The sequence below is a fragment of the Anopheles marshallii genome, chromosome 3 (genome assembly GCF_943734725.1).
Source record: "Anopheles marshallii chromosome 3, idAnoMarsDA_429_01, whole genome shotgun sequence".
Taxonomy (NCBI): domain Eukaryota; kingdom Metazoa; phylum Arthropoda; class Insecta; order Diptera; family Culicidae; genus Anopheles; species Anopheles marshallii.
In genome coordinates, this window is record NC_071327.1 from 20,418,981 (window position 1) to 20,431,164 (window position 12,184).

Sequence of the window (12,184 nt, forward strand, 5' to 3'; positions counted from 1 at the left end):
TCCAGCTAGTGCGCCCGATTGCGACGGCATCATATATGTAGCTTCGAAGCACCGCACCGGCTACTGTCCGTCGAGGTTCTGTCAACAATTTTACGCCACCGTCCGGCGAATCAACCCCTTAGCCGCATCGCGGAAGATGGACACCAGCACATACTAGCTGGTCCAGCGGAACAGTCGGTCGCCTTCAATCAGCTTCCTTATCAGCTGTCGACACCGTTCACCGTCGCTACAACCCCCGATACAGCAGCCGATCGAGCCGATTGCCATAACAATCTGCCGCACGTAGTCGGAATCCGCTTCCCGCGAGCCACTGCCACAACGACCTCACGCAAACTTACAGGAAGCGGGCCGCTATTCGCTCGGGTGCAGTAATTAACAATTTCGCACCACATTCTGTCAAACAAAGAGGCACGGTTGCTCGCACGGCCTCATCGGTTGCATTCTGTACACATGGTTGCATGCATCTTTTTTCCGCCCTTTGCGTTGGTGTTTGTGTTTTTGTGATTGACATCGCGCAAATGTTTGACAGCACCCGCAAGGCCATGCGTGATTTGTGATTTCTGCGAAAGCTTTTGTGCTTTAAGCTTTCCGGTGTTACGCAAAACAAACCCCTAGATTTGATGAAGGTCTTCTTTGTCATTTATCTGACATCTGATGGATTAAAAATGACGATATTTAATCTAATTCATTGCCAAATAGTTTGATACTGATAAACGTACAAGATAATTCCTAAATCAGATGAATTAATTGAAAATCGCTTTTTTTCGCTTATTTGAAGGTATTAATACGGGAACAGCCGTCATCATGGTGAAATACATATTTGAAAGTATTTGAAGGACTAAAGTTCTTCTTCTTAGCCCACTCACAAGTTGAGCAAGTCGAGCTGACATGGCCAGGTCAAAATTCCGTTTTCAGGAAACTCGGTTCAGAGTTGCTCTACTCCACCATTACATCCACCATTTAACTCCATTAGGTCTAGCCAACGAACTCACTGTGCTCCTCTGCCCCTGCTGAACCCTGCATCCTCATCAGATGCCCCAGCCATCATATCCTTCCGGCCTTGGTCACCGTCAGGAAGTAAGCTTCGCCAAGCAGCTCAACTAGTTCACGGTTCATTCTCCTACTCCAAACATCCTGCTCACAGATACCGTCAAAGGTAGTCCATAGCACCCGCAACAAAATGACAACCGAACGAATCAGTATGCGATATATGCTGCATTTCGTGTCCTATTGGAGTCTTCTGGATCTTTGGAGTTTGTGGAGCCAAGCTGGCAGAACTTCCCTACAACCTCAATATCGTCACCGTCAACTGATACTCTGCCCCCCAACAGGGCTCTATCAAAGACAGAGCCTACGACAAGCAGGTACTTTGTCCTAGGCGCATTAATCCTCAAGCCAATGCTTTACGTTTCAGTCGGGTGTACTCTTCACACATCGCCGCAGATGTCCGTCCAATGATGTCATCCTCGAAGTCAAGGCCTCGAAGGCCACGGTGAAGGTCTAAAGTGAAGAGCATATTTTGTTGAGCATGCCAAATATGCCAAATATATTCCAAATGTCAAATGTTTAATTGCTAAAAACCGAATAATATACGACACATGCTATCTCGTCTAAAGTCATCACAGCATGACCAACTGGTGAGTCTAACTCCCCCATAGTATCACTTCCCCATAGCATAGAAAAAAAAACCATTTACACAATGCAATTATAGTTTGCGAAATATTGAAACATTATCGCTACAATTTTCCGTTTATTATTTGGATCGGTCTCGGCAATAATTTACGTACCTTAAACATCTAATTCGTGCGCTACTGCTACAATGATACAGATATACAGAACAGTAACATAATATACATCAATTGTACTAACTATCTATCGGAGTAAATGGTCTGGTCCACTGTCCAACTCATTCTGCGTTCATACAAAGCTAGTTGAACATTCATGAGGAGAAGACTCTGTCCCAATCCTGCCGGCTAACGTGCTAAATGGACGCTTATTTATCGCTTTCTCTGTTCCTGTTCGTTTGGGTGGTGGCGTTCTGCACGTCACATCCCGCGGGGAACTCCTGCTCAGCTTGAGATCAGTAAAGAAAATACTTGTCCGGTTCGAACGCAACGCGCGTCATGCCCTCTCGGCGCTTATCGATTGTTTTGGCTTTTGGCCCGGCCCGTACGATTTCCGCCAGACCATCGGGTCACACTTTGGTACCTGCGCCACATCAATAATTTTGTCCCAATTGGGACACGGCAGCACGCAATACGGGGTACGGTGCCCGACTGTGCTTTACTGCACTAACCTTTAGCGCTACACTACTAACTGTCCCTCCCAGCTGCGGGGGGCACCTATCGGGCTCACGGCAATAATTAGTAAGTAATAAAAACAAATATCAGTCTTTGTAAACATTATCCCAGATTGCCGGCAAAATGGGGGCCTGGAAACGCAAAAAAAAACCGTGCGCACCATTTAGTGAAACGCACGGACGTAACGTGGCTCGACTTGTAAAATAATAGATGGCCTTTCCCATTCTCCCTGTCTGTTTCCGTGCCGTGCCGTGCTGCTATAAACCTGTTAAATTGCTCTAACTGTTGCATACACCCTAGGAGTGGGAATTGAATCGGAATGGATTTGGGAAAGGTTCGCTCGTAAGCTCTTTCTCGCCTTTTTTTTCGCCCGTCTGTGGACCTTCTTTATCGCTCTTTCCCTATCGATCATCATCACAATTCTCGTCTCTTTGGTTATGTACACGATTCATCCGTTCATCTGTTTTCTTTTTTTTTTCGTTCGTTCTTCCCTCAATTTTCGCCCTGTGGTTGTACTGTACGCAGCGCAATTACTGCCTGTTCTTCGGCACACCCTTTTACGCACGGTGTGGAATTTGTGGCTTGTTTTGGCTTAACTATGGCGGGCATGGTATGCGTTAATATCCTGCAACCGGGTGATCGTGCAACACCGCCCCGGTGAAGCGAACAAAAAAACGCCCCCCCACTCCCCTCGAAGACCCTTAAAAACATAACCTAAACTTTTGTGCACGCGGACTACGACGGTAAGGAACATCAACAACTCGCTGTCTCTCTAGCGCTTTAGCCTCTTTTCGCTTCCCATACACTCTATCGCTGCATGATCTCGTCGATGGAGAAACCGAGCGATCGCTTTGGGGTCACTGTTGTCGGCCCTGCTGACGTAGTCATCGTGGTGACAGTGGTTGTTTGGTTACGCCTGGGTGTATGCAATGCCGTACCGGTGCTGCTCGCATGCTCCAGCAGCAGCATCTGTCTCACATCGACACCGATCCCATCACCGTCCCCCTCCAGATCGAGGTGTTCCTCCTCCTCGCCCTCCATCTCGCCCTCCTCCACCTCTTCCTCCTCTTCGATTTCCTCCTCCTCGTCGTCAAAGTCTTCGTCCACGATGATGTCCTTCTCCTCGGTCGACGAGGAGGATGACTTCTGCGACAGATCCAGCGCCGGACCGTTCAGCAACGGTTCGATCGAGCCATGGCCGGTCCCGCTGCCCTGCGGCGTGCTGTGGCTCTGCATGTGCGTCTTCAGGTTCGCCCGCTGGTTGAACGTCCGGTTGCAGACGGTGCACTTGTGCGGTGCCTCCTCCAGGTGGGTCACCTTGTGGACGGCGAGGGTGCGCGACTGGCAGAAACCTTTGCCGCAATCCGAACACTTGAAGGGTTTCTCCTTCGAGTGGATGTACCGGTGATCGCGCAGATGGTCCTGCCGCCGGAACGCCTTGCCGCAAATGTCACACGAGTACGGCCGTTCGTCCGTGTGCGTGCGCTCGTGGATGAGCAGGTTGTACGATTTGGTGAACTGCCGGTTGCAGTACTTGCAGATGAACTGTTTCTTCGGTCGCGAACTACCACCCCCACCACCGGGGCCACCGTGATGATGGCCGGGAAGTTTGAGACCGGGCCGACCGCCTCCCAGCATCGGGTAGGGATGATGGGCATGATGTCCAACGGTGGGACCGTGCGGGTGGGCATGGGCATGCGGATGCAAACGTTGCTGGTACAGGGCGGCATTGCGAATCCAGTGCTGCATGAGCGCGGCATGCGGATGGGCGTAGGCACCGGGCAGGGTGGCGGCTGCTGCGGCGGCCGCGGCTGCTGCCGCCGGGTGATAACCGGTTTGCTGCAGATGCTGCTGCCACAGACGCTGCTGATGCTGTTGCTGATGCTGCTGCTGCTGTTGCTGTTGCTGTTGCTGCTGCTGCTGTTGGTACAGGAATGCGGCCTCGATCGGGTTCGTCGACGGGGCAGCACTCACGATTGTCTGCGGGGCTTGCTGGGGCACGAACGCTCCCACCACCATATCCTGCCCGGTTGGGGTGTGCTGTTGCTGCTGCAGAAACTGTTGCTGCTGCTGACGCATGGCAGTCGTCCGCGAACGTTCCATCTCGTACTGATACGGATGGTAGTGGTTCAGCGGAATGTGTCGCGATGCCGCGTGCGGCTGGTGGGCCGACGGCTGGTGCTGCGGTTGGTAGTGGTGGTGGTGGTGGTGCGGTGGCGATGCCGTGATGATCGTCTGTGATGCGTGCAGACCACCAACACTGTCCTCCGTGGGTGTGTGTGGTGGTGTCAGAATTGGGGACACGGTGCCGGCACGCGGCTCCTGCTTAATGTTGGCGAGTGTGAATTCGGACGAAAAGTCTAATCGGGAAGGAACAAACAAACAAAAACAAACATTACAAACCATGGTTAAGCGAACGAACTACTCTTATCGCTTGCGCGGAACGGAATCGTGTCAGAGTTTGAATCGAAGCACGGAACGCGATTAATTCCGGTTCGCTTTTGTCGCGGGGAATGACTCGCGCTGGGTTCCACAGGCGTGAACAAGGCACTTCAACACCGCACGCAACGTACCTGGCGATGAGCGGGCGTGCAGTTCCTCGATGCTTATCTCACTGCACGACGACAACGAAGACGACGCTGACGATGCTGCTGATGATGGGACCGATTTCACAGACATTTTACACGACGGTGGACACGGCTGTGTGCGCTATTTGGTCGCTTGTATTAACTAGCCGCTCGCTCTCTCTCTCTTTCACTCTCTCTCTGTGCCTCAATTCAACTCACTCACTCGTGATCGCAGTACGGCAAGAACTTGTTCAATTGTTTCTTCCACTACTGTTCAATGTTTTAATTTTTCCTCATGGAGAATAACTTCACAACTTCACTCCTCACTAAGTCTCTTCCATTCACCCAACACACACGAACTGCTGGCTGCTGGGGTTCAGAGTTGTGCACTGTTCGCTTCACAGAGGCACGGAAGCACTGTGTTCACTGTTCCGCTGCTATCGCTTAACTGAACTACCGATCTGGCAACCGTACGGTGGTTATCCTTTTGACCCCCGAGGGCAGGTCCTGTCCGTTATCCTTCCTTGTTGTCCTGATCCTTCTCCCCTATCTCCCTCTCCTTCTGCGGCTTCTTCTTTATTTACTTCCACACACACACACCCACACACACCTACACGCGAACAGTAGGCTATCCCGGGAGCAGGTAGAATGTCACGTTCAGGAGCTTCCTCTACACACACACGCACGCACACCCACACGCACACACAGCGAGACGCAACAGGGGTACGGCTGAACATGTAGCGAGACGACGACGACGACAACCAACCAACCAAAACAGTCTCCCGGCCCGCGTGGAGCTAGATGTTTAGACAACAAGTTTTCGGTACAAAATGAATTTGCTACTAAACATCGAGATGAACGAAACTTCCATCCAAACCCCTCTGGGTTCTTTTTTTGTTTCCTCTGCGCGCTGAGCGACAGAGAAAGAGGGAGAGCGAGAGCGCGTGTGCGAGTGTGTATGTGTGCGCGGAGAATTGAGAGGATTGAAGTGCTTCTCTCTTACTTCCTTTGTGCGCACCGACCCAGCAAAGCTGTCCGTCCCGTTCCCACTCACTGCTCTCCCCAGCGGTGGGACAAAAAACACCCGCCTACTTCGGCACACACTCAAACGAAACGCAAACCCCGGATTGGTCGCTTGCCGCGCGTGTGCGCACTTCTACGGCCGGCCATATTTTGCTGGCTGTGCAAGCGAGACTTCCCCGTGCGGGTTTCGCGTCCCGCTTCATCGTTTGCTGCCAGTCGGATTCGAGCGGTTTTTTTTTTCATTTCACCCTTAACAACGGAGGGAATACAGGGCTCGTCGTAGGGGTTGGTTTTCACCCTCCACCTTCCCGTAACGCTCGTAACGATGCTTCCTTCTCCCTTCTGCCCTCTGCAGGGATAACGTTTCCATCAGGTTCCGAGCACGGTACTGCTCCTGCGTGCTTCTGCTGCTGCTGCCGACGATGCTGCCGTTGCTGCCGATGTGTTTGCCTTCCGCGCTTCTCCGTGCACTTCTTCCCTCCTGCCTCGAACCCTCCGGCCCATTCCTTCGCACACGATTGTCCTTGCACACACGTACGACGCCCGGGCGACAGGGCGAAAAAAAAAGCCAACGGTGCCCATTGTTCTTCCGCTTGTTGACACTAACATTGCCAATTGTTTGCCTTTCGTGCGGCTCATGTTATGCTCTTCATATCTTCCCACCTTCCGGGTTCCATTCGCCGTAAGGATGCTGGATTTTATTGAATTCCCTTTTCCGCCCTTTTTGCACCGGTATTCAGTGCGCCCACACGTCATCACGCTGCAATTGCAATCACCATAAAATGACACAAAACTTCATACATGGTACGGGGCTACGTTGCCCCTTGGAGGAATGTTGCTGGCAACACACACAGTGTCGTCGGGTTTTGTCATCATAATTAGAGTATCCCTCACGGTGCCATGCCCAGCTATACGTGGGCGTGACGATGGTGCAAGCAGCAATATGCCGCATCATTCGTGCCACAGCGCACTCCATCACGGTCACCGGCACGGATGGATCGACCGCCAGGAAACCGATGGTGGTGACAACATTCCCTTGCTCCCTGGCTATTAATTAATAAAGCTATAAAAACTCGCAAATGACAAACGACTCCGACGACGACGTGCGAGAGCAAACTGGTGCTTCTGCACTGAAGGCTTCTTCGGCTGCTGCTGCTTCTATTTCCAACGTATAGCGCTCTTTATGTTCGACCGGTCGGACTGGATAATAAAATGGATACCACAAATATCCGCGGGCGAACCAGCGCGTACGCATGTTTGGGCCGAAACTTTTACGATCCACCCACAAACGTTGGTGCTGAAAGGGACCCTTTCTTTGGCGGGGAGACCAGGATCGTATCCTTTTATTCGCTCACGGTCGCGCAGGATACTGCCAGGGCTTCTGATTATGATGCTGATGATAAAGGACTCGTGCTATGGCGACCAACAGACATGAGAATCTAAGTACAGGCAATCTCCCTAGATACACTATTATAGCGGACTGTGATACAGGGTTTTCGGGGATTATATGGACAAGTTCAGCAAGTTGTTTTTTTGTTCGAGCATATACAGTACAGTGCGTTTTTTTAATATTCCAGAAGATGACGTTGACATGTTCGGCAGAACTATTGAGCTGTCTTTAAATGATGTTGCTGGCAACACTGCTGCTGGCAAAGTGCACAGCGAATAGCAACGCAGCTTCCGTCAAATCCATAGCAACCGTGTTGCCAACAATAACATTCTACCGTCGTTCCATAGTTCTGCCGAATATGTCAACGCCATCTTCTGTACAATACAATGACTTGGCGGACAAATCATTTATATGCCCGAACAAAACAACAACTCGCTGAACCTGTATATGAAATCCCCGAAAACCCTGTAATCAGCGAAAGATCAGCGTATGTCGATTCCCTATGCAATATCGTTTTCGTATTTTAATGTTACAACTCATTATTTATTCAACTTTTCAGGCGACTTTTTGAAATATTCAACTTGTTTGGCTAAATTTCGTGTTCGAATGTATTTATCTCATTCAAATGTTTAACTTTTAAATACTAATAAGTATCAGAACTAATCAGTAACCTTAAGAACTGTCAAAAGCTCCAAACCTTAATGTCATTGGAATGAAGCGGCCCTCATAACTAACCCGAACGTTCTAGTGTTAAAAGCATATAATATTTGAAAAAAGCTTCCAAAAGTTATCAAAACCTCCTATTAGAACACCTCAGCAACATCACAAAACATAGCAAACGAATGTCATCCCTTGCTCTATAGTTGCTTCCTGTACAAACTAATAGAACATGCCAATGATATCATCGTTTCGAACATTACCTCGCAACATTACGCGCCCGCCGATGATGGTGGTCCCGCCGAAAGATTGCGGCTTCGATGAAACACAGGCAGGCGGCGGTACCGCGATTCATGTCTCAAATGCCGACAAACGGTGTTATCAGTTGCGAACCGAATAAGGTAGTCGTAATAGGGATTAATTTCGGTCACCTTTCCGCCATCATCGTTTGCGGTCTTATCGCAAACACCGACTTCTTCAGCTATTAGCAACCATTAACGGAAATCAGTGTGTCTGTACTGCGCATCACAGCGACACACCACCAAGTCTGGGCGTTTAGACGGGACAGCCCGAAAAACAAATGCCAGAGAAAGTCAACTTTGGATGGGAATTCCAAGCAACACGAGCACTATTGAGGTGCATCTGTTTAAACAAAACTTCACACACTAAGTCAAACCATAACAGCACCACTGTTAGGTCAATGTGTGTGGGATACTTTCACCCTTTAGAGGTTCGATTCGGATTACCAACATGCGGCCAGCAAAGGTATACAAATCCTTTGCACGTGAGGTGTCAAATGGAATTGGTTGGGTTTTCGCGTATTCCCAATGTTTTGGGCATTAAGGTGCCACTTGAACGGTGACTCTAGTGAGCAAATCCTGCCTGTAAGGAGCTACTAAGTGCCTTCATTCCAAACATCAGCCGACAGTGTGGTCAATTTGCTTGGCCGAAAAAAAAACTTCAAACACCTTCAAAGCAGCCTGAACACACTGTTGTCGTTCATCATTATGGTAATGGTATTTCCCAGTGTCGTCCCACACAGTACCAGAAAAGCATTCACCGTGACAAAATAGGTGTTTTGCTACCTCACACACCCACGCACACACACACGACAGGGAGTTTCCACGGTGGAGTGATTGTTTATGTTTTGCTTTCCGCCAACACTGTGCGCCCACGTTCGCTGGTTCGTCCCAGCGCTGATCCGATCCTGACGTTACCAGACATTATGGTGTTTCTGGACGGAATCTCCCAACATAAGATAAATAAAAGTTCATCTGTGCCACAATTTTAACAGCAATTTTGACGATTAACCCCAAGAAGATTCAAACATTTCCCAACCTGGTGTAACAAAAATGTTCAACCGAAATTCTTTTCAACATTTGCCTAAAGAAGTTAATGATTCGTTTCACAAATTAGATATTACTTTTCGCTTCTTAAAGTACTCGCCATTATTCTGATGATTCTCAAATTCGGTGCAGAATAAAGGCCTCACCTTTTGAATCAGTTCACAAATTTAGCTAGTTTTCGACACTCTACTATAACTGGAACTGCTGAGATCAAATGTCATTGGACGGAATCGAAGCAGATGCAATATCCGCGGAGTACCGGATGCAATATTCAAGTTTACCTAATCTTGTAGCTGGAGTTCGATAGTTCCCCAAAAATGTTATTATATAGTTTCAACAGCTCATAATAGATTATACCAATCTGGTCCCACCAGATTTAGATGAATTGATGACGAAATAGCGGCAGGGCCGGAAGATCCTTAATTCATGATCCACGATTATTTAAGTTATGATTCAATAAGAGAATCCTTTCCCAATGCTTCGCGGAATCAATTGTTCGAAGATGAATAGTCTACGTTCAACTTTCCGCTTCTGTTAATGAGGAGGCCATATTTATTACCAATGGATCTTGCGTATCTAATCATTTCAAAACGTCTTGAAAGGTGACTTCTGGCATTCAACTCATAATATTGTGTCATCAACAGGTCATCTTGCGTGTTGGCAATGGATTCTAGTCAGGAAATCTTATCAATTTAGCATTTTGGAAGGTCTTTAACTTTCCTTCGTCGAAATCCCCTTTTTTTAAGTAACGAAACCACTTCTGAAACTTAGTTGGCCTACAGAAAGAATGGAAATTGTGGCTAGACACGCGATGGAATAACCGAATGGTAAATGTGTCAATACAGTGTGTTTATCGTATCTACGCGTTTGAATACGTTAAATTCGTGCCACATTTTCTCTTTCGACTTTCTATTCAGAAAAGACCATTCCTTAGTTGCAAAACTAACACAATATGCATAATATTCTATTACCACGCAGTAGGTAATTATGACCCATTCAAATCATCTACATCCAATAGGTATTCGCCAAAGTACGTCTCTTCGAATCATGATTAATATAATCTTATAATTCATGCCGCATCGTACGGGATGCACTGCTTTGTGTCCTGCGTTATGCATTGCTCTTTCAAACCCAAACATCCAAAGCCTTCTACACAACCTACGAACGATCCTTTAGATTACAGGAAGCTCCAGCATATAATGCTATGATACCATAATATTTAGCTGGACACATCCTGACTGCATCTGCCAGCTCGGAATGATTCCGTCCTGCAGGAAACGTACGGAAGTGAACGTGACTTTAAGCAAGTTATGGGATCGAACCAAAAGCCAATGGCTCTATTTAGAGCAGAAGTGCAAAGGAATCAATAAAGGGAGTGGTGAATGGAAATCAATTAAATAATGTCGCTCGCCTGGCCCAAAGGTGGACAGTTCCAATGGATTATGTCGATACGTAGCAGCGTAGAACCTACAGTTTGGTTCAAAAAAGAAAAACGTTAGCTATAGTGAAGGTACTCCAAGTATCAAATCCATATTTCATTTCATAATTTATGTGACATTTTAATTCACTCCTTCCTTTTTGCCAATCAGTTGATACGCACCCCATCTATTTATGCCCGTAAATATCAATTCTATAATAAATATTGCACTGCACTGTGTCACCACCGAGTGGAAGGATCTCATTAGCAAGCAATCAAAATTATGCCTCACCCACTCATCCCAAAACTGGCTAATTTAATTTCTCGCTTCAATCTCAAACCGTTCTGGGTTAACTAATCATTGCCTGGGCACGATCACAAACTAATCGCTTCCTCTCGCTGTCAAGCTGCTCCAGGCCGATCCGTTCTACACCCCAAAAACATCATCGTTGACACAGAACCGTACCGTAATTAGTTATCCCATTTTGGGCTTCAAAATCACATTCCCACCACACCCACACCCCGAAAGTTGGCCCCTTGCCAGCAATATACACCCCACAGAAGTGCAATTCCCGTGCTGCATAAAACATACACACAGACGCCGTAAAACTAAAATTGGCTAGCATTGTTCGCGCTAATAGACCAACACACACCTTGCGATCCTTTGCGCGCACCTTCTCCACCGATTTATCCTTGCTGCGACTCCATAAATGGGCAGTCGGCAAACAACGGTACCGGTTGGAACTAATTTCGATTTGTTAGCATTGGAAATTAGGAAACACTGCCGAGAGGGTGCTTTTCAGCAGTGTGAAACATTTGTACCCCTTGTGTAGTGCCCGTACACACACACACACATGTGTGACCGTATGACCATATTTGACAATGTTGCAGATTGCAATTAATTACACCAGCCAAATCACAATCCAATGAACACTTTACATTTTGCCGACATACAACAGAGCTGCAGCTAACCGCGAGCAAGATCGGGGCCACCCTGGAATTGCGAGAAATCGATCGTAGAACGAAGGAAAAAAAAACAACGCAACCACACCCGCGGAAAGTGGCTGAAAAATTTCACACCTCATCATCGTTCCCCGGACACGGTAAAGTGTCGTGCGCTATGACTTTCACTCCCGGGAGGGAAGTTTACGACATTCAAATGAACCGTACTGGCGCCATCGATCCTGTCTCGCTCTCGTCTGGCACATTTAGGATGCGAACCACAGCAAAAAGGTCCTGAACGAACGAAAGTGAACCTAACACCGAGCGTCACTTCGTGCTGGAAAGCAACACGCAAAGGGATATATTTTCTAAAAGTTACTTTTCCTTTTGCTTTTTTTTTTTGTCCAAAATAGTGAAGACAAAACAATGAACAAAACACAAAAATACACAACACTCTCCATCCGTAAGATGTTCCTTTGCACGTTCGAATCGATCAAGTTGCGTGAAGTGATTTATGCGAACATGCACCGGCACTGCACCAG

At 47.9% G+C, this 12,184-nt stretch overlaps 1 protein-coding gene across 1 annotated transcript; it reads right to left on the reverse strand.

Moving 5' to 3' along the window:
• Positions 1-3,107: 3,107 nt before the first annotated feature.
• Positions 3,108-4,979, reverse strand: LOC128714440 (protein odd-skipped). Its single transcript, XM_053809315.1, has 2 exons — positions 4,874-4,979; positions 3,108-4,660 (listed from the first exon to the last, which is right to left on the reverse strand). Exons 1-2 carry the CDS (start codon positions 4,977-4,979, stop codon positions 3,108-3,110), a joined length of 1,659 nt encoding a protein of 552 aa, XP_053665290.1.
• Between the last annotated feature and the right edge of the window lie 7,205 nt (positions 4,980-12,184).

Coding starts and splice junctions, on each gene's coding strand:
- LOC128714440 (XM_053809315.1), bottom strand. CDS start 4,979: ATGTCTGTGAAATCGGTCCCATCATCAGCAGCATCGTCAGCGTCGTCT. Junction 4,661..4,873: donor GCACGCCCGCTCATCGCCAG/GTACGTTGCGTG, acceptor CTTCCCGATTAG/ACTTTTCGTCCGAATTCACA.